The 26,322-nt window shown below is 45.0% G+C and overlaps 1 protein-coding gene across 1 annotated transcript; it reads left to right on the plus strand.

Annotated features, from left to right (window-relative positions):
* Positions 1-477: 477 nt before the first annotated feature.
* On the plus strand, positions 478-25,677 carry LOC148509303 (scavenger receptor cysteine-rich type 1 protein M130-like). Its single transcript, XM_088443226.1, has 8 exons — positions 478-564; positions 2,916-3,037; positions 11,294-11,438; positions 12,252-12,362; positions 14,417-14,550; positions 20,250-20,425; positions 22,737-23,002; positions 23,218-25,677. The coding sequence occupies exons 1-8, from the start codon at positions 513-515 to the stop codon at positions 23,466-23,468; spliced, it is 1,257 nt and encodes a 418-aa protein (XP_088299352.1). The 5' UTR covers positions 478-512; the 3' UTR covers positions 23,469-25,677.
* Positions 25,678-26,322: the final 645 nt, after the last annotated feature.

Below are 26,322 nucleotides of genomic sequence, written 5' to 3' on the forward strand. Positions count from 1 at the left end.
ACCTCAGTCAAGTTGATTTAACCACCTGTGCTCAACTACGAATATCTCTAAAACCTGAACTGTAGGTGTGCCTTGAGGACCGTTTGGGAACCTCTGGCTTAGTGAATAGACCCCAAAACAAATTATATGTGTATATCTGGCTGGTAACATGAGCTAGGTACAGTGCAGGCTAGGACAACCTGTGACTCTGAAGCTACAGTGGAACTACAGGTTCCAGCAAGCATCCAGTTGCAACTACAGGTTCCAGGAACTATCAAGTTATACTAATCCTGTGTGAAAGGCTCTGCAGATAGACTGCTCCTGTCCTGTGTGAAAGGCTCTGCAGACAGACTACACCTGTGTAAAAGACTGCACTGTCACTGTGTGTGAGACACAGGTACTACTGCATGCCTGAGAGACACTCCTAAATCTCTGCTGCCCCTCCTCTCACACGTATTTTCCTCTTCTAGTCCTAACTTCCCTCCCACTGTACCCAGAAGTCCTGCCCTCCTCCCGATTTATCCTTCCCTGGAATGGAGCTGTCACTGCCCCTTTCCTGTTATTTGCTATGGTTATCCCGTTTTGGTGAGTTTAATTTAAGTTTTCCTCTTTCAACCCCCCATTCCTCCAGCCATCTCCCCACCCAGCACTCCCTGACTTCCGTTCACTCTCCATAATCTGATTGGTCTCTTTCACAATGTCGGCAAACATTATTTCCCCTTCCCCGGCCTCAGAGTGCCAGCTCTTCGGAACAGGAGCCCTGCAAATTTACTTTCTATAGAACGCTTCCTAATAATCAGTGAAACTGGGCAGTCACCGTACGCAGGGCTGAGGATGCAATAATCCCGACGTTTGCATCACTTTGGACATAGATCATAATTGTGTTATGGAAGCATCATATCTGTTACTAAATGCTGTACATGTAATCTGATGTCCAGTTAACTGAAACATAAACTGTGTAGTCTGTTACTGTGTAAATCCGGTATTTCTTTGCATTATTAATAAGTATGACTTTTTAATAAATGGTAACTTTCTGCAAGTATGAATTAGGGATTCAAACAAGGATTTATGTCTGAAACCACAGCGACCGCTGGGGCATTTATCACCCATGTTCTATCTGTCAGATGAGTTCCGGTTGTATAAGTCGACACCAAATGGTCGACACGGGCAAAAGGTTGACTTGGGTTTAGTTCAACAAGTACAAAAGGTTGACGGGTACCAAAGGTCGACATGGAAATAAGCGACACAAAAATTGACGACGTCTTTTGTTGTTTTTTGTTACCCCGACGGTTAGGGTGAGGCACTAGGGGGGATGGTTAGGCATTTACCCTGACGGTTAGGGGTATCACTAGGAGGAACTGTTATGGTTAGGCACTTACCAGAGGGTAGGGTTAGGCACTTGGCTAGGGTTAGACACTAGGAGGGACAGTTATGGTTAGGCACTTACCGGAGGGTTAGGGTTAGGCACTTGGTTAGGGTTAGACACTAGGAGGGATAGTTATGGTTAGGCACTTACCGGAGGGTTAGGGTTAGACACTTGGAGGGATGGTTAGGCACTTGGTTAGGGCTAGGCACTAGGAGGGACGGTTAGGGTTAGACACTGACCCCAATACTTAGGCAATAGGGTGGACAGTTAGACACTTACCCTGATGGTTAGGGTTACCCACTAGGAGCGACGGTTAGGGTTAGGCAACAAAGGGAGGGTTAGGTTTAGGGTTAAGCTAGGTACACATATATACAATCCGCTTTCGACGCGATGGTTAAATTGACCCAACTCCCGATCGAACGTCCCTATCACGCATGTACACACCTATACAATATTACTTGCGCCGTTCTTTACCCCTCTATCCAAACTATCGAAAGAAAATAATTGTACCAGTGTACACACTCTCCCCATTCAGGCTACAGTCACGATAGATGTAGACAGAATTAGCATAATGGGCAGGAAAAGTGTGTGATTACAGACCATAAACAAACATAGGAAGCTAACAGGTCAGTGCTGTGGAGAGAATACATTCATTCGCTGCAATCCCCATCATGAGTTTGAGGAGAAGAAAGGCTCACGCTTGTATTGTTGCTGCTATGGTGACAACACTACAAGCTATTAAAAAAGAAAGAGGAGCAAGAATAGAAGTTGCTGGACCAAGGATTGGCTGCTGAGGCGAGACACCTTTTCTCATATGCCAGTAGTACAGGGGATCTGTGAGAATAACCCTGACGACTTTCGTAATTTCCTGCGTATGGATGAGCCTACCTTCCAGGAGCTTCTCACACTTGTCACCCCGCACATAGAGAAAAAGGACACCTATTTTAGGAGGCCTATTTCTGCTGAGCAGAGACTGGTGGCTAATCTATACTATCTAGCGACTGGGAGGACACTGGCAGATCTGAGGTACAGCACAGCTACTGTATATCCTGTGCCAATCTGATCCCTCCCGGGACTCCTGGGGGCGCTTGCAGCGTTCTGCGAATGCACACAGGGACTTCTGGGTCATAGACCTGGAAGTCCCTCTATCGCAAAGGACAACGCTGGCATGCATGCGATGAATGGCTGGATGGATGCTTGATGCATCCCGCCCAGGGGGAGATGTATCAAATCTTCTAAAGCAGATAAGTGGAGAAGTTGCTCATAGCAAACGATGAGCACCTAGCTAGCATTTATCAAGTATATTCTAAAAAATAATAGGTAGAAGTTCATGCTATGGGCAACTTCTCTACTCTTTAAAAGGTTCGATACATCTCCCCCACAGTTCTATGCACGCAATGCGTGAGCAGTTACGGCCAACTTGCGGTCAATTTGGCATGAGCTCCTCAGCGTATTGCCATGTACTACAGTGATGTCGCTCATGATTATTATTTGGGCCCATGAAATGTGCACTTTAAAGCTTGATTGAGTGACTAATCTATGACATCATTTCTTCCTTCATCCTGGTTAGGGCTGAGTGGTGCGTCTGATCTTCACAGCACATTAGTAACTTTCCAGAATGAATCAATGGTGGAGACCCGGGAGACCTGTGAGGGCATCGTCTTCCTCTTTAGCAATCACACTGGCAACCTGGTACAGTTCATATATTAATATTTCTTTCCACAGATATGCTTCGCTTTTCCACTCATACTGGAATGTTCCATACAATATATGTATAGGCAAATGTATACATCCAGGGCCGGCTTTACATCACTGGAACCAGGTAAACAGCTTTGGTACCCTATGACTGAGATATCGATCCAGCTTTAAGACCCAAAGAGGCTGATTTATCAATCGCAGATATAAGAAATTATTTTAGTTTGAGATGTATTATAATTCTTTTGCTGGGACACAGGCTCTGGTAAGAGACCACCTCGGCAAAGAGTGAAAAGTAAAGTGATAGATTATGCTAATACTTCACTTCCGGGTTCGGAGCCTACTGGGCTTCTGCACACGCGTGTTCTTCTGGCTGTACATGTACTAGCATGAGTTACCATGGAGGGATCTGCAGCTGTGCTCTCTTGATACATAATCCTGATACCTAAATAATGCTGCGAAGGATTGACTGCAAAACTAGTTTAATACATTACCTAGTTTAATACATGAAGTGTAACAGCATTGTGACATGATATTTGCAGAGACTGTTATATCCATCCCATATTTGCAATCAGCTTCAGAAATTAAGCACCTTTTCCACACTTCTGATATCTTGGGGACATGGGGATTTATTATGTGTAACAGCAGTGTGGTTGATTTTGTGCCTCTTTTTCTACCATACTGGATAAAATCCCATACAGATTCTGATTACTTATAAAAATAGTTTTGCACAGTCCATGAGCTGCTCTTGTGTTTGCTGAGATTGTCCTCCCTGGCACTATATTTAGAGTTATTGTGCCAACATTAATGAGTAGCTGCTAGGGTATTTATATATATATTATATCCAATGTGTCTTTTTTTTATTTATTTAATTTTAGAACCTGGGGTCTCAGTGACCTTACACTTGGGTCAGCTCTGCTCTCATTTGTTCTGAACTAACCTCAACCAAATTCTATTAACCTGCACATTGTAACAGTCATACAGATTGTGCGTTACATGTATGTCCCTATATTTTGTATATAGATTTTGCCAGTATTATTTTAACGGGATGTAGTTTGGAAGCCGACGGTCTAAATCCCGACCGCTGGCTTCCAGACGTTCTAATTCCGGCGTGGTACTAATGAGAGGCGTCTAAATGTAGACGCCTGTCATTAACCAGACGCCGGAAGACCGACGCCCGGCATCCCGATCGAAGTGTTGCCGGGCGCGGACAGCCGCAGGGGGGTGGGTTAGGCATAGGGCTCCCGGGGGGGAATTAGGGTTAGGCACCCCCCCGGGAGGTTAGGGTTAGGCTAGGGGAAAGGGGGGTTAGCGTTAGGCACCCTCGGGGGGAGGTTAGGCCCCCCCCAGGGGACTTAGGTTTAGGCGGCGGGGAAGGGGGGGGGTTAGGTTTAGGCACTTGGGGGGGGGTTAGGGTTAGGTACCCCTAAGGGAGGGTTAGGGTTGGGGGGGAGGATTAGGTTAGCGATACTTACCTTAGGGACGATCTGGATTTTCACCCTTGCCGGACTGCTGCTGTCGGGACATGCGTCCGGCGGTAATACCTACTACACCCATTTTAACCCAATATATCTCTTTACCACAGAGCTTGCACTCTAACTTACCCATATATAGGACAAGCATAGAGACCTACGAGATTTCACACTACGGGCCGTATTCAATTAGGTGCGAAAAGCCCTTTTCGGTGAAAAAGTTTTGCCGGTGACGTCATTTCTCCCGGCGAAAAAATATCCCCGTATTCAATTCCATAGACTTTTCGCCGGTGCGGAAACTCAAAACATTGGAATAGGCAAAAAAGATTTGCCTATGAAAGCTGTCAAAAAAAAGTGCAGAATTGGGGTTTTGGGGTGCAAACTTGCGGGAACCACCCTGCACCCTTGGGATAGCCCCCCAAAGGTAAACTGTGTAAAAAAAAAAAAAAAAAAAAAAAGTTTTTCAAAAACCTAAGAACACCCCCAAAAAAATACTTTCATTTTGGTGGCGAAAAAAAACAAAGTTGCGGGACAAACTTGAAAACTAGCGAAATAGACTCCTGGGGGGTCCCCAAGTATGCCCCAGGTGTTTTAAAATTGCAGGTGTTTGCGGCAGGTGGATTTTCTAAGTTTTTTAAAACGTCACATTAGCAACTTCAAGATATGCTAGCACCCATTTTCATGTACCCTAAATTTGCAGGGTGTAGTTATTTTGCAGAAAAAATATTGCTTAATGCCATTTTCACCACTTATGCAAAGACGCTAATAGCAAGCTTTTTTGGACCCCCTTCCCCCCCCCCCCCCCCCCCAGAAAAGCTTTATTAGGGGTACTGGACACCCCTATAGTGATCCCCTATGTTAGTTCAGCTTTTCGGGAGGTACAGAGTGTTTTTCCCATTTTTGACAGGACTTTTCGCTGATTTCGAATTCGCCGGGTTCCGTTCTTGCCGCTTTCTAATTAAATACGGGGATAAGCGGTGCTGGGCGCGATACTTTTTCGCATGCAAAACCAGCGATGATGGCAAAAGGTCCAGAATGCGAAAAGTCCGGGACTTTTCACACCTAATTGAATACAGGCCTACATGGGAAATGTACTAAGCCTTGGAGAGAGATAAAGTACCAACCAATCAGCTCCTGTCACTGGCTGTGTTTGAAAAATGACAGTTAGGAGCTGATTGGTTGGTACTTTGGGCCTGATTAACTGTGGATCGCAAATGCAACAGTGTGCACAGGTTGGTCGATGGTGCATACTGCGCATGCACCGCAGTACGCTTGTATGAGTTAGCATTGCGATCGCACTGCGATCACTTACGCAGATACAAAGCCATCACAGATGGAGGGAAAAGACGTCCGTGTTTGGGGGTGGTGACGGGGTAGTAGTTGTATAAACGCAGGCGTGCCAGTCCATTGGCACGCAATTTTCTGGGCATGCATAAATTAGCCACTGCGACGGCATACGCAGCTTTAGTAGTCACTGCGTGCGAGGACAGTTGCAATTTCTGAGTAAGGTCAGACCTTCTGTAATAGTATGCGAGGGGCCGATGTTACTCGATGGTACCGATGTATACGCAGGTCTGCGAGGCCTTATGGATGTGTGATAGCGGTAGTGGGCGTCTCTATGCTGGCTTTGCGTTTACAAACATTAGCATATTTTCGCAGCAGATCTGCGTGCGTAATGGCAGATGCGATCACAATAGCGATCCGCAGTCAATCAGCCCCTTTATCTCTCTCCAAGTCTTAGTACATCTCCCCATACATGCGTTACTGTGTGCCTCAATAACAGGTGCCCTCTCAGCCTGCCTCACATGCAGTGGTATAAACTGGAACCCTGAGCACTGTCTGTTAATTATTAAATGTTCCCAGGTTTGTTTATTTTGCTCTGATCTATTATTAGGAATCCCCCCAATGTTAGATGTAATAAGAGATGGATTTAGGACACAGGCACGTCTTGTGGACTTTTAAATCTTTCATTGTGAATATGATAAACAAGTCAATTAAATAAGTCTTAAGTGCTAAAAGGAGAAACATTCCTTGGGAGATATTAAATATTTCTTGGGCTTCTCTATAATCTAGGAATGTAAACTGCCCACGATTTCCAGAGCTGCAAGTGTATGTAATAAGCCCAGGACTAACCCTGCAGCAGGTCTTATTGTAGCCTGAACATTTTCCTTTCATCATGACTAATCTCATTTGTCAGTATACCCTTACTAATACGCCCTGCTCTTTTTCACTTTCCATTCATCCTCCCCGAGGGTGGTGTATATTATTGTTGCCAACAGGCTGAAGCTTCCCAAAGAAGATACACGATTATTATTTATTTATTATCAGTTATTTATATAACGCACACATAGGGCTTCGTTCAGAGATGGACGCTAATGCTATCACAGCTGCGATTTCGCACGGTGCGCATATGCGAAAATAGGCTGTGTCCAAAGCTTGCCCGAGCATAGGGACGCCCACTGCTGCGTTCTAATATCCTCTCGACGTCGCGCACCAGCATAAACATCAGTAACATTGACGTAGATCAGGAAGCCATGCAATATATGCAGCAAGTCTGACCTGTCTCACACACAGCGTCTCTCCTCGATCTAATGCTGCAAAGGAGATCGCGATGGCTAATTTATGCACGCCCATGAAACAGCGTTTAAGCGGTCAGACACGCCTGCATTTGCCAAGCCTCCACCCTCCCGTTACATACCCCAAACCATGACTACCTGATACTCACTTTGCAATTGACTCCTCTGTGCGAGTGTAGTCGCAAAACAGTCACTGCGCGTGCGGCTTACTTACATGCGCAATGGCAAACAATCGCTCGTTCTGCTTAAATATCACCATTGTGTACATTTCTGTATCAGGCTCTTATTACGCTGTGCTTTACAGAGAACATGTAGTCATTCATAGCAGTCCCTGCTGTGGAGCTAACAATCTGTTTTCTTTATCACACGGCGTGTGGGAAGAAACAGGAGCACCTGGAGGAAGCCCACATAAACAAGGGGAGAACGTACAAACCCCACACAGATAGGATCTTGGTCAATAATTGATCTCATGACCTCAGGATTGTGAGGTAGTAATGCTAATCACTACGCCAACCCTGATACCTTTCAATCTGAAGGCTCAGGCTTGACATTCGACTTGACCTTCTGTAGATGCCCTTGTCCGGGCTCCCGTCCGCTTATTCACTGTACATAATCCAGAGCCCAAAGGGTTCTGGGAGAAGTCCAACGGTGGAAGCTATTCCTTTCTCACCCCATCCTCTAATAGAGGCACAGGCTCCTCACCAAACAGTCCTATAGCTGATCACCACTATTGTGGGGGACCAAACAATGCTGGCTGCCATGGTATGGTTTTAGATACTCAGGGGTCTATTCATTAAGCTTTGGAGAGAGATAAAATGGAGAAAGATAAGTCTCAGCCAATCAGCTCCTAACAGTCAGTTTACCGGCTGTGTTTGAAAAATGACAGTTAGGAGCTGATTGGCTGGGACTTATCTTTCTCCGTTTTGTCTCTCTCCAAGGCTCAGTGAATCGACCTAATAGCAGGGGCGTTTCTATAATGGTTGAGGGGCGCACGTGCCCCTGGGTCCAAGGGGGGCCCACACTGCACACCCTGCACCCATATTTTTAATAGTTACCACTCCGCCGCCAGAGTCCCACGTCGGCGCTAGTATCAGTACTGTCAAAATCGCATGGAAAATGGCCCGCAGCTGCTATTTTCCCGGTGACCTGAAAATGCGCTGTAGACTCTGGGCACACTCTAGTGTCCAGAGTCTACCATGCGGCACCGCGCTCGGTGTACAGCTGGCCGCCGGGGAGAGAGAAGGGGGCCCTGGACAGAGACTGGACACAGGTCCCCTCCTCTCTTGAAATGCCCCTGCTCCATAGTGATGTGCCACTTAGCGTGGTCATGTCTATCTGGACATACTTTGGAATTCAAATACGACTGAAGAGATGTTGGGAAGCTCCTATAACTTCACCTAAAGGATGTTCAACAGGCAAAAATAAAGGAAAATAAATGTTTTTGGGGCTGAAATCCGATTTGAATACATTGGGTAACATTATTACGGATGTTATTCTTCTCCAATCTCACATATATGCACACACACGCAGTGCTTCTGTATAAATAGCTTTTTCCGCTCTGCATCTCACGAATGACAATTTCCTCACTCACCTTAATTTCCTCCACTTTACAGCTACTAACTGCCGGCTATTTTTGGTGTCTATTATCGTTATTTATAGCCGTGAGCACAGCAGGTAATAAAAATAAACCCAAACAATTGGGTAACCGAGTACAGGGACCTTGGAGTTCTAGTCTCACATAATATTAGTGTCAGAGGGCAGCGGGAAAAGTCAGTGGGGTAGGTGGTTGTATAGGATGAAAGGTGTGTAGCATGCAAAGGGAGACTGTCACTGGTAGGACAGTGGGGGCCATTCAGACCCGGATGCTAAGCAGCTCACTTTCGCTGCCAAAAGGGGCCGGGTATGCAAATTCCGCGATCTGGTGTAAGGACGCCCTCTATGTCTTAGAGAGCGACACCAGAGCGAACGCACGCCGGTCTAAAGACGCCCACTTTACTTTCTTAGCACACGTCATCTCCAGGAAGTGTATGATTAATCAGAACCATCGAGAGCCATCGGAGCTGCACGTAGCACTTGAGGTAAACCCTACCCCGCTGCAAGCACTGGAATCACTGCAGCGCTGAAATATACCCAAGTGACGTGTACGATGACGCTTCCATGCTAATTATGCACACCCCTAAAACGCCGTTTTAACGCCCAGACACGCCTGCGTTCGCAGCACCACTCCCCCGTTCACAAGCACCTTCCCCTGTTACCACCCACAAATGGCACATTCTGTCACTCAAAGTAGCGCTCAGTCTGTGTACTACGAGCGCACAATTTCCGAGCGCAGTGAGTGACTCGTGTATGCGCATATTAGCGTCTGGGTCGGTTCGCAAATGTGTTAGGTGTGTACCTAGCGATTATGTTTGCACAGCGCATGCGTCCCGGTCGCAGTGAGGATTTGGACGCAGAGCGATTTGCAGTCAATCAGTATTTGGGGTGTGGCAAGTCACACGCAGGCGTGCCATGACCGTTTTGGGGGGGTGTCCCAGCCTGCGACTACGTCTGGAAGCTGACTTCTGACGGACATTCCGAGCATCCATTGGGTTTGCTCAGAGGATCAGTGGTGCGACCGATGTTGCGTATTTGTACACAAGCAGCAGATCAGAGAAACCACCGATGGGAATCTCTGTACAGATCCCGGCGACTGCGGCATTTGCATATTATCTCAGTACCGCTGCACACAAAGCCGCAGCCGTGATGGGATTAGTGTCCACCTCTGAATAAGGCTTCTGAAGCTGGATGCCTGCTCAGTCTTCCATCCACTAGACCAGGGGTGGGGAACCTTTTTTCTGCCAAGGGCCATTTTGATATATAGAACATTATTTGCGGGCCTGGTTCAGGCCACACCCCCTCCATGTGATGTCACACGGGGGTGGGCCATATTTGCTGGTGATTACAGTAATGCCTGGAGCATCCTGAAGATGCTGCGGGGAGCTGTAAGGGCAGTGTGACCGTCTGAATCATCCTAAGGACGCTCCAGACGGCACTGCTGCATATATTTTGGTTGCAGGGTGCCATTCTAGGCACCCTCCTAGCCAGATGAGGCTTGCAGAAAAAAGCTCAGAGGGCCTGACCAAATGATTCCGGGGGCCTTATATGGCCCCTGGGCCTGAGGTTCCCCATCCCTGCACTAGATGATTAAAATGAGCGATTGAACGATAACGATATCGTTCGGTAATCGTTTGAAAATTTGGTCTTTTAGACATCTGTCATCGTGCAAACATGCTGGTCAACCTGACGATATCGTCAGGTTGAGCATGTTTGCAGATGACTGATTGTGTCTGCACTGAACGACATATCGTTCAGTGTGGGCACCCTGCAGTGTAGTCAACGATAACGATATAGTTTATCATTCAGTCTTTTCACTGTCGGGTAGTGGATACCCGCCTTGATTGTACTGATAGGCGGTGTTCTCTGATAGGCTGTCTCAGCTAGCTGAAGGATACACGGGTGCTGTATATCATACATCTCGCATGAGCACACAGCTTTAGGGGCTGAATCTGATTGTCATGCAAAGTGGCTGTAGTTGCGGGCAGCCACGGAAGCCATTTATACTACCATATGCTAATGCGAGAATCCGTTCAACTAATGCGGGGGATCATGCCTGTGCAAGCGGACACCAGTGCCTCCCATTGATATTACACCAGTATCTGCATTTGCACCAGCCCCATGCCAGGTGCAAGCGATGAGTCAGACACAGGCTTCCCTTGTCCCTATGCAGGACTCGCACAGAACTTTTGCTAATCGCACGCGACACAGCCACATGTCAGGGTGGTCCATGCAATCGCTTTACCACCTCCCAGTTCCTGCATCGATTCGCCATATTTCATAGAAAGGCAGATCCAGCCACATTGCGCCCGACTCAGGATAGGACGGGCATATGCAAAATGCGTAAAGTCACTTCTGCGCATGTGCTGTATGCAGAAACTCGCCGTTTGCATCCGGGAAGAGAGATTTGCGCGGTTCATTACGAGCCTATTAGTAGATCTCTACAGAGAAGTACATTGTAACAAAAAAATATTTTATCTATTTTTCAATAAATATTTCTTATTTCTTACCAGTAGGGGCTGTAGCAGAGTATTACCCAGGGCTATCTGATAATGTATAACGTGGATAAGCACGTGACAGATATGGGTTGATGATTGTGTTTTTGTGCGCAGGTGTGCGATAATCAGTGGAGCGCAGACTCCCCAGTTGCGCATGTGGTGTGCAAGGAATCAGGCTGTGGGGCACCAAATATCACATGGACACTAAAGTCTTCTCCACGAGGATCATTCGGAGCCATCCAAGGGGTGCAATGCACAGGTTTGTCAGGCGCACTGTAATGAGTCATGACATCGACCCGTCCTCATTCCTTACATAGACTCCATATACTCTGCCCATAATCCTCTTTTCCTGACACTGGGCCTGATTCAGAGCCGCTCGCTATTTGCGGTCGTTCGTTCTAAAACAAGGGGTGGCTATTCAAATGAACCGTTCGCTAATTGCGGTCTGTTCACGCCTCTAAGTCTGAACGACAGAGCAAAACTTGCGGTTGTAATTTTGAAAAATACGCCCCCTGGCCGCTCACATCCTACGTCATGTCTGCTATTTATTAGATTAATCGAGTACATCGAACAGCGTATGAACTGCTCGCTATTCTTGTGGCTGGTTTTTTCAACCGCTATTTTGCGAGCAGTTCGGAGTAAAAAAAAAACCAAGTGACGTGGTCAATGACGCTGCTGTATTAATTATGCACTCCCTTAAAACGCCCGTTTTGACCTTTAAGCACGCCTGCGATCTAATTCCACACCCCCGTTTTCAAGCACCTTCCCCTGTTACCACCCACAAATGCCTCCCTCTGTCACTCAAAATAGCAGGCATTCGCTATATAGCGAACAAACGATTTTCGGCCGCACTGACTGGTTCGCGCATGCGTATTAAAATCAGTACGCATGCGCAGATGTGCGAACATCGGTCATAACGAGCGAGCGGCCGCTTACGAGCGGCTCTGAATGGGGGCCACTGATCACACAGTAAAGTAAGACATTCGCCCCAAACTAAAGACCGACCGTGTTTGCTGTATCTGCCTATCACCGAACCTGATACTCAGCAGTTTCTCTTCTCTGTCACTCGCAGGAAACGAGTCTAGTGTGAGTGAGTGTGAGCGCACGGGACGAGTCGTGCAGCTCTGTGATCCTGACAGTATTGCTGTTGTCGCTTGTAATCAGAACGTCACAGACCCTACAGGTAATGGCAGAGATTCATTGTCAGATCTGGTTCTCGCTGGTACTTACAGCATGGGCTCAGTAGTACACAGTGTATGTAGTGCAAACAGGTACACAATGAACTCGCTCTTGTGGTTACAGAGGCTGCATACGTGACCTCATGCAGAACAGATGGCAGTTTTATCCCTACTTTACTGTAGTATATACTTCAATAAAGTATGTGTATATATTATACCTGGTATAAACCTCAGAGGTTGGTGTGTTATTGGGGAGAGTCGATTTTAAATTAATTTTCTTTTTCGTCACTAGATTTAGTACTGTGCAGATTTTTTAGATCGATGTAAAGTACAAAGGTCTGCATTCTACTGTCTATATGTAACAAGCAGCCAATGATAAAGCTGACCAGTGTTTTTTAATATTTATTTATTTATTATGAGTTATTAATATAGCGCACACATATATATTTGGCCATTCACACCAGTCCCTGCCCCAATGGAGCTTACACTCTATATTCCCTATCACATGCACACACATACACACTAGGGTTAATTTTGTTGGGAGACAATTAACCTACCAGTATATTTTTGGAGTGTGGGAGGAAACCGGAGCATCCAGAGGAAACCCACGCAAACACAGGGAGAATATACAAACTCCATATAGTCCTCATGTACCTGGTGACATTTAGTGTGCATTAATAAGTGATCATACATGTGCTAATCCCCATTACATCCACCTCTTCTGTGCCAGGAAAACAGCCCTTGCTGCATAACTGTGCAGCGGTGAACAAGGTATCCGGAATTCTGTATATGCTCTGATCTTTTTTTCTTTGTTTGCTTTTGAAATACTTTATTTCTCATGTTTTACATTATGCTGGGGAATAGGCTCTTCTGACTAGGGTCGGATACGAAGTGACAACAGGGTGACGCCTCCAACAGTCCTTACCCGCCGGACATGACAATAGCTACTGTTTATTTCAGTCAGTTACCCTCATAACCCAGAGCGTAATTTTGCTCTATCCCAAGCGCTAAAGGGCCCTCATCTCTCAGTACCAAGTTTCTGGTGGCATTATTCAAACCACTTGTCGGCTCCACAATACTGATCTGTCATCACGTTTGTAAGGACCCTCTACTTTAGGACGGATTGGTTGAGGGCAGTGGGGCATGTATGGATCAGGGAGGCATTTTGTTCTCCATCAGTATCAAGATATCCAGAGATGCCGAGCACTGCATTGGTTCCCTTGACTGAAGTCCTGGACCAGCAATACCAACTTGTGGTGCTTCACTTTGCCCTGTAAACATTTTTGTGGGTGTTACAAAACTGAAGACCATGGCAGTGCCACTCTATCGGCCATTAGACCACTTCCCTGGTCCCTGTGCTGACTATTGGTTGTGTAGTGCATTAGGGAAGTCAGTTACTTCCAGTCCATTTATGCCCTTTGGTTGGTTAAGAAGATACCTTCTACTCTTAAGTCTACTCTGGGAGGAACTGGTTAACTGATGTCAAGCCTGGAAGAGGGTATGGCCTTTAAAAAGTAATATTCTTAATAGCTAGTGTCCAACCTCTTGCTCTATATATAGGGAGTTTGTATAGTGTGTGCTAAGTGTGTGACAGACAGTGGTGGCCCCAGAGGTGGGGCTGCAGCGCAGTCCAAAATTAAAATAAGGGAGTCAAACCAACTGCCACTCCAAACGCTGCCAAACAACGCCAGCCAGGACTCACTGGCAGTTGCTGTGGCTCCCTTATTTGAATTTTGGACTGTGTCGTACGTAGCACACAGGGGTCTATGCACTAAGCCTTGGAGAGAGATACAGTAGATGAAGATAAAGTACCAACCAATCAGCTCCTGTCATTTTACAAACAGCCTGTAAAGTGACAGGAGCTGATTGGTTGGTACTTTATCTCTCTCCAAGGCTTAGTCCATATACCCCACAGTCACTGCAGATGGACTTTCCAAGCTCCCTGTACATTATAGATTGAACACCAAAGAAAAAAATAATGTTCAGATATCTGGAATGGGCTGGTAATGTTGGGAAACTGGTTATCTCTGTCTCTCATCTGCTTATTTGAACTCCACAGATAACAGCTCGTGGAGACTGTCGATGGGCCGTACGTCTTGCGATGGGCACATAGAGGTGTTAGTGGAGGACGGCTGGAGTCCTCTGTGTTTTACAAACATCCAAGATAGTGATGCCCCTCTGCTCTGCCAACAGGTAAGAGGGTTAGCTCTTTTGACCAAAAAAAAATCCTGAGTAGCACTTTTTAGTTTTTACAGTATTAACACTTTTAGTTGCTTTCTAAGTATATTTTAATTGTTGTCCTCCTTTATTTTATATGTCATCCTAGAAAATTGTGTATCGAATGTATAAAATATCTTTAGGATACATTTTTATTGTTTTGTTCCCCATGCACCACAGGAAGGAAGCTAATAAACTGGCAAATGCAGATATAAAGAGAGCGCAGAGAGTGCTGGACCTAAATGGAGATGTAGAGGTTTATTTACTAAGCAGCTGGTGCTTTTCAATGGTTCTGGTCACCGGATTTAAAAGGGCAATAACATTAACTTGAAAACTGAAAGTGTTTTGCATTTAATATTATTGCCCTTTTAAATCCCACATCCAGAACCACTAAAAAATAAGTATACAGCTTAGACCTTAAAACTGACATCCACATAAGACCACGTGCCAAACAAAGTAAGAGCAGGCCCATATCACTGATACTGGCTCTCGTGGATCTCCTACACCTGAAGCATCCTGTTTTCCCATTGGTTATTCACCTCCACTTAAAGTCATTGATGGTGTGATGTATAAACTCCATCGTTTGAGTGGACTTGTGTGAGTACAGATATGGATCGGTTCTTCTTCCAGACCTATAGTATATAGAAAATATAGGCAGAGAGAGCCCATGAAAAAGTTAGTAACATTATCCAGAGGACTCAATAAAAAAAAACAGAAGTTTACTACTGGAATTCGACTGAGATAGAAGCAAGAGTAACTCCCCGCTCCCCTCCCCCTGCACCATCATAGTAGTATGTATACCAGAGGGGACATGGATGATGACCTCTGGGTTGATCAGTGTGTAAAATCTATGGTTTTGGTAGAATGGTGATAATCAGTGGAGTCCTGTCCCAGGCTGGTCTATGGAACTTTACTGACGCTGGTAATTGGGACCAGTCATCCTGGCCATCTGAAACCAAGCACTGTAGAAACTGTTCAAGGGATTTTTTTTTCAGCATATTTCATCTGTCCGTTCGACTTGGGGATGGTACTTAGCTGAAAATTGTTGTGAAATTATCTTACCCCCTTGCAGAAGGCTCTTAAAAAACCAAAAATCTGCAAGGGAAGTCTGTGCATTAAGAATCTTTTGTAATTATCTTTGGAGTGGTGACAACAATTTTATTCAAGGTGGTAAAAATGACTTGCTTTCACTAACGATACACTCTCACCAAGATAGTGGTGTCACTTTGGTAACTGGGGAGTTAGGAGATTAAGGGCCTGATTCAGACCTGCTCGCAAGCGCATAGCACTCGCAAGTGGGTCGATGGTGGGGTTCTGCACACGCGCGGCGTGCGCATGCGCAAGCCCCGGAGCGAGAGAGAAATTCTCTTGCTCCGGGACTCGCTACAAAAGGGGCGGCTGTCGATGTTGATCGACAGCTCGCTCCATTTTGTAGGCGGTTCTACACAAACGGAGGCATTCCCTAAGGAACGCCTGCCGTTTGTGGGAGGCACCACTGACATCACCAGTGATGTCAGTGGAGAGCTTCCTGTTCTGTTAGAGCAGGAAGCTCTCTGGGGCTTGCGACGGATGAGACCCTCCCACAAGGGTCTCGTCGCAAGCCCCGATTGTCGCGATGGTCGCGACCATCACCTGGCCACCCTCAAAAGCTGTGGGTGGTCACCCACAGCTTAGCGAGCGGCCAGGAGGCCGCAACGTAAAAAAAACAAAATGCCCTGATTCAGAGTGAGCGCTCTTAAAGAGCGTCCAGCTCTGAATCAGGCCCTAAGTTCTTGGAGACATGGCTACATGGCTTCTATTGAAGATGAAGGGTTATCAGGAGTCCGGAGAACAGGGTCCCTTGCCTTAATGTGTGTACAAGATAGTGCAGTAGGCAATATATTTCCTTACAGTCACCTACCTTAATAGTTTGATTTTCTGCTGAAAAGATGCCCCGTCAATTGTGAGTTACGTCTCCATTGCTAGACCTCCAGCTCACAGCCAGGTGAAATATTCTGTTGATTTGGGCAACTTATTGAATGCTGGATCGATCCTGACCAGCAACTCCAAAGAGATAGAATTCTCAGGGCCTTATTTATCAACGAGTTTTATCATTCACAACGAGTGACAAAACTCCTTGCATATAATAAATGGTGCTCCAACCAATCAGCTCCCAACTGTCATTTTTCAAACAGATGATGGTTGGAAGCTGATTGGCTAGAGCACCATTATCATACGCATGAGTTTTATCACTCGTTAGCCCACAGAATCAAGACTGGTGGTGTAACGGCTTTATCCTTCATGATTGTTCAGTAGACAACTGTAGGGATAGTGCTTCATTAATGACGCTGGTGGATCTAGGCCTGTATGTTATGATAAAGTCAGAATTGGTTAGAAATTGCGTCCACTATGTCTATTGGGAGTTAAACCTCTTTGCTCCCTCAATTTTCTGCAAATTCAATGTAGTCGTGAGGATAGAGAGAAGGAATCTGGACCTCTCCAGGAGGTGTCTCCATTCATTGAGGGCCATAACTCTTGGTTTACTATGCTGTAGTTGACCACAGCAGAGGTAAAATTCTTTGATATAAAGATGCAGAGGCAAAGCTTGTCCTTGTCATCAGTCTGGGAGAACTTGGCACCTATTCAATTTCAAGTTAGGAGTCTACTGTTTGGGCAAGACCGTTATAAGAAATTGTGACTAAAATGTCACTCGTAGTTGCTAATCTCCTCTGGATTGCTTTGATCGTTCTGATCACCAGCCAGTCGGGCACAGCAAAGAGCTTCCCTAAAGCACTTCTTTACCCTATGCTGAAATTATGTGCCCCAGGAATCTCACTCTGGACTAGTTGAAGGAACACCTCCATATTGACAAACATTCGATTATCCAGGAGCCACTGCAGTACCTCTCTCACGTGGTCATGATGTTTCTAAAGTGTGCTGGAGTAAATGAGGTTATATCACCCAGGTAGATGAGTGATTTTCTTTTAGGTGACTAAAGAGAGATTTCACATGTACTTGGAAGATGCTGGGTTATTGCGCAGGCCGAATCATATGCCCGTGTTTGTAGTGGTCATCCTTTGTGTTGAAGGACATTTTCCATTCATCCCTTCTTGAACATGGATAAGGTTAAAGATGTTTTGCAACTCCAGTTTAGTGAAGACTTCAACCTGAAAGAACCTCTTGAAGAGCTCATGGTTTAGTCGGAGGGGATAACCATTCTTGATAGTGATTTTATTGAGCTCCCAATAATTGATACAGATTATTAGGAAACCATCTTTCGTCACCACATAAAAATTCCATGACCTATTTGGCATGCTTTACCCCGTGATGACTCCTCATCCATGTTTTTCTGTATTTTAGTATTTGTTCAGTGTCGTACTGGGCAGCCTATTGACCATGTTGCTTGATCAGTCTTGCAGAGGCATTGTTGGCGTGACCCGGAGATCAGCTTCAGTGTGAGCAAAGTTTTTTAGCTGTTATCCATGAATGGGTCATTCTTCTTGTGGAGTGGTGGGGAATGGTGCAGCTTATACAGATGTGTCCACATACAGTACATCTATCCCCCGTGTGTGCTACAAGTCGCACTACACATAATGCGTGAGAGCAGTATGACTTGCTAATGCTGAGCGTCTTTTCGTGCAACTTTTTACCTTCAAATGCATCTTCTAGGACACACAAGCAACTTCTGCCGATTAAAATGATATGCGGCATGCCTATATTCTGTGTGCGACAGTGGGGGCATCTGCATGCAAAATGCTATGATACAGTGTCAGTGGCTGTGACACTGTAACGTAGCGTTTCGCATGCAGATACACCCACAGTCGCACACAGAACATAGGTATGCAGCATGCACAGCTCCTCTCTAGAAACGCCCCTAGGTGCAGTCATTCCCTTAGAAGACCAGGTCCATACTAACGGCTACTAAAAGTCTACTGGGTGGTCACCTTCACCCCATGCTGTAGCATTTCTTTTCTGATGGGAGGGGTGCTTCCCAGGATGATCGAGCACCTGTCCATGAACACGCACTTAATCGTTTGTTAAACATGTCACCTATACACAAGTGATGTTGACATATGTTTAAACTCGTGTCAATCATACCGGTACGATTATTATCGGCGAGCTCTGACGGCATCACTTCAGTGTCATTAGGAAAGAATTATAAGAAATAATATACACCCTGCTGTAAGTTATAGCAGATATTACAAGTCATCATAGTAAACATACAGTATTTATCCTGTGGCCTTTTGCATTTAAATGGTAACCGAACTCATCAGTGACTTACTGTATAAAATGCTTATAATTTAGTCTAATAACACAGGTCTGCGAAATTTAAGGTATTGAAAGCTTTTTTAATAATACTTTTATATTCTTAATTATACTACTGTGTACATCAAGAAATAGTATATAAAAAAAATTACCACATCACATTTACCTATAAGGGGGTTACATACATTTTTAAGAAAAAAACAAGAAGTTTCATTGTTTTTGACATATTTTTTGTGAAATATAAAGAAGTGTAGATGATATCACTGTGTTTTTGTCTTAATTACATAATAAAATAACAATAAACTCAAACAATAATAGAAACAAAACCATAATTATTGAAAAAATCGTTAATCTTTTTTTGTCTTCAAACTTCGTTTTGTCGCTTTTTGCTTATAAGCTTTTTCTGTGTAGTCTCTGTGTATCATCCAGCAGTAGTCAGCCATCATGCTGACGTCCCAACGACCCTGGTATCTTCTTTCTACATCTTTAACGTCTTGGTGGAACCGTTCACCCTGTTCTTCACTGTAGTCTTCGAGATTATTCGGGAAATGCTCAATATGGGAATTCAAAAAAATGTACCTTTAAACTCATATTTCAGCCAAGGTTTCTGTAACTATTAAGCATTTCCCTGACAATTTCTTTGTAATTTGGATCCTTGACATTGCCTAAAAATGTTGAAATCACTAGTACTGTATGAGTGGTGTGTACTGTATATGTACTGTGTGTGTGTACTGTGTGTACTGTATATGTACTGTGTGTGTGTACTGTGTGTACTGTATATGTACTGTGTGTGTGTACTGTGTGTACTGTATATGTACTGTGTGTGTGTACTGTGTGTGTGGTGGTAGGCAGGGGTTAAAATGAGTTGTATTTGGTTCCACCTTCGCCAGCTCACCTTGTAGTTGTAGTTGTAGTTGTGTGTGTGCAATGTTCCTTTAGACAGTATGGGGTTTAGGCCTTTTGTGAATTTCAGCTCCAGGACCATGTGGATCTTAATCTGGCACTTGGCGGGGGGGTTTTATGACGAGAACTGAATTGCGACGTTCTATACTACCGACTGAATTAATTTAAGACAATGTTTTATAATATACTGTATGTAGACAGAATACATTTATTACTTTAAAGAATATGAAAAAAATTACATTCATAAATACATGTTTTGCAAAAAAACGTGATGTGATATGCAAAATCGGGAGTTATTTTCGTGTTCAGAAGCCAAAGATTTTTAAGCATCACATAAATTTGTTAAAAAAGATTTTTCATCGCAGACCTGTGTAATTATAGTTTATATCTGAAATGTCAGACACCTTAAGCAACATGAAATGACTGTGAATATTGTTTGGGCTAATTTACTAAAAAAATTCTCTACTGCCAGTGTTATGTATCATATAATCTTCTAATATGATTTTGTGCTCCATCCCGTTCAACAGATGGGGTGTAAGCCTCAGAGACCCATTTTCTCAGCAATTTACAAGGGAAAGTCACCTTTGGAGCCTGTGATGTTACATTGCCTTGACAACAGGACCTCTGTCTGGGACTGTGATCATCGTGTGTCTAATGTCTGTGTGTCTGGTCTGACTACATACCTGCAGTGTAACCGCTCCAGGTGAGGCACCTTATAGACGGTTCCTTTCCTTGTTAGCATGTTGTGTAATTCCGATAAACATCATTATAACATTTTCAAACACAGCCTGTAACATGACAGTTGGGAGCTGAGTGGCTGGTCGTTTATCACTCTGCACTTTATCACTTTTCAGAACTTAGTACATCTCCCCCTTAGAAACACAGATATCACACATTTATCAAAATGTAGCGTGTGCATTGCTGTAATGGGTTGTATTATGTCTTATTTGTGTTCTTTAAAGTGTTGATGTGTTTGATGCTCAGTTCAGAGGATAATGTTGTGTATCTTCTATGACCCATTTAGCAACACTGAATCACAGTATAGCTCCAACCAAAAGAGAAAACGCAATTATGGGTTGAGTCTGATGCAATAAAAATGTAACTCTTATTTAGGTGAGTGAGAAATGATGCATGCTAGAGCATATGTGCGGTCAATGGCGTTTGTAGTTTCCCCTATCTACACATTGTAGAATAACCGCATATTCAGTTACTAAAAACAAACTTTATTTATTTGGATCTCAGCTAGAATTACTTTTGTTTCTTTTTAATATTCAAACTATTTTACTAAAAATATAAATATATCCACCATGCCTCGGATTTGCCACAATTGCAACGGAGCTGGGAACAGGAGCTCGGCACGCTTAGTAAGGATCACTGGAAACAAGCCCTTGCTTGTCCCCGGGTTGCACTGTCTCCATCAGATTTCAGAGAATTCAGCTATTTATACTACATAGGACGTATCTAACCCCCTGTCAGATTGTTACATTTTGGTGGATGGGCTTCGGATGTCTGCCCCAAGTGTCACGTTGCCCAGGGTACCTTTTGGCATTTACTTTGGGACTGCCCGGTGGTGGGTGCCTTTTGGGTTAGGGTAATACTGTATATTCAGTATCTAAAACAGGTATTCCTCAGTTATTTCTCACTCCCAGGTTCTGCTGCCTTTGGATTATAGACAATGATCAACTAGACACCTATAGTACACAATATGCTATTGACCTTTGTACCTTGACTAAAGTTTGTTTTCCCCGTACCTGGATGGCAACTACTGGGCCAGAATTTCAGGTTTGGATGTCCTTGGTCAGTGTTACAGTGTTACGGTACAACATGAACGTTATTTATACATTACTCATAAGGCCGAATATAAATATGTCCTGATCTGGCGTACATGGCTGAGTTCGAGGTATGCTCCCTCTAGACTAGGGGCGGGCAATAAGCGGCCCTATAGCTGCTGTTGAACTACACATCCCAGAATTTCCAGCAACAGTTTTAGCATAGTTAAATAGAAAAACTGTGGCAGGGCATGCTGGAATGTGTAGTTCTACAACAGCTCTAGACCCTCCATTTAGACTGTAATCTATATCTGTGGGACAGTCCTCCAATATTGGAAATGATATGTTTGCTCTATATAAAATATACTTTCTTTGGTCCGCTGTCCGGCTGGTGTACTAGTGTTAGGATTTTGGACTCTCTACCTCTTATGCTAATTCTGTACCTATATTGTATAAGTGAGGGAAGGAAAAGCACATGAGGGAAGAGGGCCCTGCTCTGAAGAGCTCACAGTTTAAAGAACCAGGAGCATGGAGAAGTAGGTTAGGATGAGAGCTGGAAGGCTTTTTATAAAGAAGTGGGTCTTGAGAGCCCAAATGAATGATGGATAGATGATCCCGTGATGGGAGTCAGGGGATGATCCCGTGATGGGAGTCAGGGGATGATCCCGTGATGGGAGTCAGGGGATGATCCCGTGATGGGAGTCCGTGGATGATCCCGTGATGCGAGTCAGGGGAGGCTCCCGTGATGCGAGTCAGGGGAGGCTCCCGTGATGCGAGTCAGGGGAGGCTCCCGTGATGCGAGTCAGGGGAGGCTCCCGTGATGCGAGTCAGGGGAGGATCCCGTGATGCGAGTCAGGGGAGGATCCCGTGATGCGAGTCAGGGGATGATCCCCTGATGCGAGTCAGGGGATGATCCCCTGATGTGTGCCAGGGGATGGTCCCCTGATGTGTGTCAGGGGATGGTCCCGTGATGTGTTTTAGAGGGTGGTCCCGTGATGTGTTTTAGAGGGTGGTCCCGTGATGTGTGTCACGGGATGAACCAGTGATGTGTATCGGGATGATCCCGTGATAGTTGTCAGGGGATGGTCTCGTGATGCGTGATGTGTTTTAGTGGATGGTCACGTGATGGTAGTCAGGGGATGGTCCCATGATGTGTATTGGGGGATGGCCATGTGATGTGTGTTAGAGGATGTTCCTGTGATGTCTGACCGGATGTTTTTCCTGTTCTCTCCATGTATCTCTCAGAATGGAGGAATCGTGGCTCGTGTGGCTCACAATATGTGCTGCTGCCCTGATGATCGTGGTATTCTGCTGGGTTCGTGTTGTCAAGTCCTGCAAGGGTTGTACTCAGTGTTTGCACAAGAATGTACTCTCCCTTTTCTGCAAAACACCCCACCATAGCCGTGAGATGCATACACGGAGAAACATTTACCACAGGGAGGTCCCCAATCTAATCGTCCAGGAAAGCCACAGTCCTCCATCATCCCCAGCAATCATCCAAGACACAAGTGGTAAGTTTCACCCCGCAACCTAACACTACACTGTACCTTATGCCTATTGGTAAGCCTACAATAATATTGAATCCATTTTGTATAAGTGCGAGTACTCTCTAAGCCTAGTATATAGTAATGTTTATTAAACAGGTTTAAAATGATAAAATATCTCTTATTAAATATTTGTTGTTTATGCAATGAACATTCAACCAGTTTTCTGTTCTTGTTGACAGAAGTGAATGCACTGCTGGCTCCTCATGGGTTCCGCCTAAATAACACCGTCACCCCTCCTCCCAGCTACATGCATGCACTGCGAGTCCTGTCCCGCCCACTGGAGAACACACAGACTCCGCCCCCGAGCTACCTAGAAGCTCTTAAGATTCTATCCCGCCCTGTATTGGTCCATGTTAATGCAATGGAGTACAATGACGAGAAGGAGGATCTGGCAGTTCTCACACACAAGGAGAAGGAAGAGGATTCTTAGTGTCACTCAGGAGAACTGATTTTATTCTATGCAAAAACTATATTTATAAATATGAACCGGCGCTTTCATCGACATAATAGTTCCAAATACCTCAGACCCTTGATCTCATCCTGTTACCCCACATGTTCTCTGCCCAGAATTCTCATATTATTTCATCATATAACTTCTTGAAACTCAACTATACGTTTGCTTGTATAAAATCTAATAGCATTCAGAAATGTATTTGTAAAAGTTACAAACTCATCAGAATTGATCATGATTGTGACCGGGGGAAGATGTTTTTCCTATGCACACCAGATATAGTGTAAATAAGCCTAATGAAGGTCAGTGTGGAGCCATTTTCAGCCCAAGCTAGTGGAAGGAAACAAGGATTATCTTAATGCATAATGCATGCCATGACATGAAAACATTTACTTATGTCTCTTTGAATGATTTATTTCATACTGGTTCATTTTTTATTATAGGTTTATATACCCCCTTAACACACTCTTCACCACAAGTCATTTACTGGTTTTGCTTTTTGCTTGTCTTAGACTTCTCTCTGCACAAGGTAAGAACAGTCTGAGATATTCCTGCAAAATCTTTTGATTGCTGTCTGCCATGTTTCTAACCATTGGATGCTGGCCAGCCTCCCAATGACATTATACCTCACTCTGATGATGTCATACCTGCTGCCGTATAGTTCATGCTCTAGCTCTTTTCTGTTCGGGGACTGCATGAGAAAACAAATGACGGCAGGACACTGAAAGACGATAGTCAGATTATGTTACAGCAGAGTTTCCCAAACGCGGTGCTCAAGGCTCCCCAACAGTTCAGGTTTTAGTGATATCCATGGTTGAGCACACGTGGTTAAATCAAATTGACTGAGGTACTAATTAAGTAGGAATGGGTATGGAATTCCGGCAGTCGGGATGCCTGCTGTCAATATACCGACAGCGGCATCCCGATACTCAGGAACCCGACAACGGTCAGGTAAGTATACTTACCCTCCCCCCTTCTCCCCCTAACCCTCTGTTTGTACCTCCTAACACTAACCCTCCCCCCACCCCATCGTAACCCTCCCCGTTAGTGTTTAAATCTATCCCTCCCCCCTGGGTGCCTAAACGTAACCCTCCCCCTTCTGCTTAAGCCCAACCCCACCCCCCCAGGGGTGCCTAACCCTAACCCACCCCCTGGGGTACCTAACCCTAACCTCCCCCTTCCCTAGCCTAACCCCCCCCCCCCGACCCCCCCCCCCCTCCCGTGACGCCTAAACCTAACCCTCACCCCCCGCGGCTAAGTCCTAATCAACCCCGCTATACTTACGTTCGGCATCCTGGCTGTCGGGATTCCTGCGTTGGATTTGTCACCTCCTGTCGGTATTCCAGTGCTGGTCTTCTAGCCAGGGTAGGTGCATTTCGGCGCCGGGATTTCTTCAGCCGGGATACCGCACACCGGTATTCTAAGTACATCCCAATTAAGTCACCTGTGCTCAACCATGGATATCTCTAAAACCTGAACTGTTGGGTATCCTTGAGGACCGTGTTTGGGAACCTCTGTTTCACAGAAACAACACATATATCTCTCTTCCTAACTTTTAGAAAGATGACAAAGGGGGGGATGTCCTAATCCTTGGAGAGAGATACAGTAGAGAGAGAGAGTGTACAAACCAATCAGCTCCTAATTGTCATGTTACAGGCTGTTTGAAAAATGATAGATAGGAGCTGATTGGTTGGTACTTTATCTCTCTCCAATGCTTAGTACATCTACCTTATAGTTCTATAATAACCATAAAATTATACTTTATTTCCTAAATATTCTATTAAATAAATACAGGTTGATAAAACATAAGGTTAGAGTATCTTTCTTATTGTTGCTTTATACCATAATACCTGCAACTTTTTTAATGTTCCTAGTAATTCTAACGTTTTCATGTTCTGTTTACTCCATGCCATCTTGGCAGCATGAGAGGGGCATCAGGATTGGTGACAGATGTCATATTTTTTTCTCTTTAGTGATGGAGATACTGTAAGACATAAGTAATAACACTGTATAAATAGCACACATCAGATAATTGCTTTCAATATTCAAACTTGCACTTGACTGTAAAAGCCAGTATCTGATTGGTTGCAATTGATTACAGCTCATCTGCACTATATGATTAATGAAGTCTTATGTTTAATTTGTTTTCTTTTATATTGTACTGTACATAAAACCTATTTCTAGATTACACTTGTTTTATTTGTAGTGTCCTCAGTGTCTGAACGTTCTGTAGCGACTTGTCAAAATTATATTTATTGCTGAAAACTGAGAGAACTAAGGTTAATGTGAGAGAAACTGAGTTAGTTATGGAGGGATGTGGTCAGAATAACGACAGTCAGGACGCCGGCATTTAGAATGGCGGCGCCGGAATCCCGACACCTGTCAGAGTCCAGGCGCCGGCATCTTGACGGTAAGTACTGGGCTTAGAGGGAGGGTTAGGGTTTGGCACTAAGGGAAGGGTTAGGAATAGGCATTAAGGGGGGAGCAGGGGCGTATCTATAATGGGTGCGGGGCACGGCCGCACCGCACACCCATAGCATACTTACCTCTCCGGACTGTACGGGGGTCCGGCGCTCTAAAATGACTGGGAAATGGGCGCCGCGGCCATTTTCCCGTCGTTTGCGCATGCGCAGTACAGGGAAAATGGCAGCCGTGGCCATTTTCTAGGTGACCTGTGCATACTCTATAGACTCTGGGCCCAGTCTATAACTCCGGCGCTAGCCGCGTACAGCTCAATGCGCTGCCCGCCGCCGGACAGAGAATAGGGGGCCCGTATAGGAGACTGCACACGGGCCCCCTCCTCTGTAGAAACGCCCCTGGGGGGAGGGTTAGG

This window comes from Taudactylus pleione, unplaced genomic scaffold (genome assembly GCF_031769625.1).
Source record: "Taudactylus pleione unplaced genomic scaffold, aTauple2 ptg000329l, whole genome shotgun sequence".
Lineage (NCBI taxonomy): Eukaryota > Metazoa > Chordata > Amphibia > Anura > Myobatrachidae > Taudactylus > Taudactylus pleione.

Bases quoted from the DNA above. Each gene is read 5' to 3' on its own strand.
- LOC148509303 (XM_088443226.1), top strand. From the start codon at position 513: ATGGAGCTGTCACTGCCCCTTTCCTGTTATTTGCTATGGTTATCCCGT. The intron at 3,038-11,293 runs GTACAGTTCATA...TTTTGTGCGCAG, and splicing joins GCAATCACACTGGCAACCTG to GTGTGCGATAATCAGTGGAG. The intron at 11,439-12,251 runs GTTTGTCAGGCG...TGTCACTCGCAG, and splicing joins CCAAGGGGTGCAATGCACAG to GAAACGAGTCTAGTGTGAGT.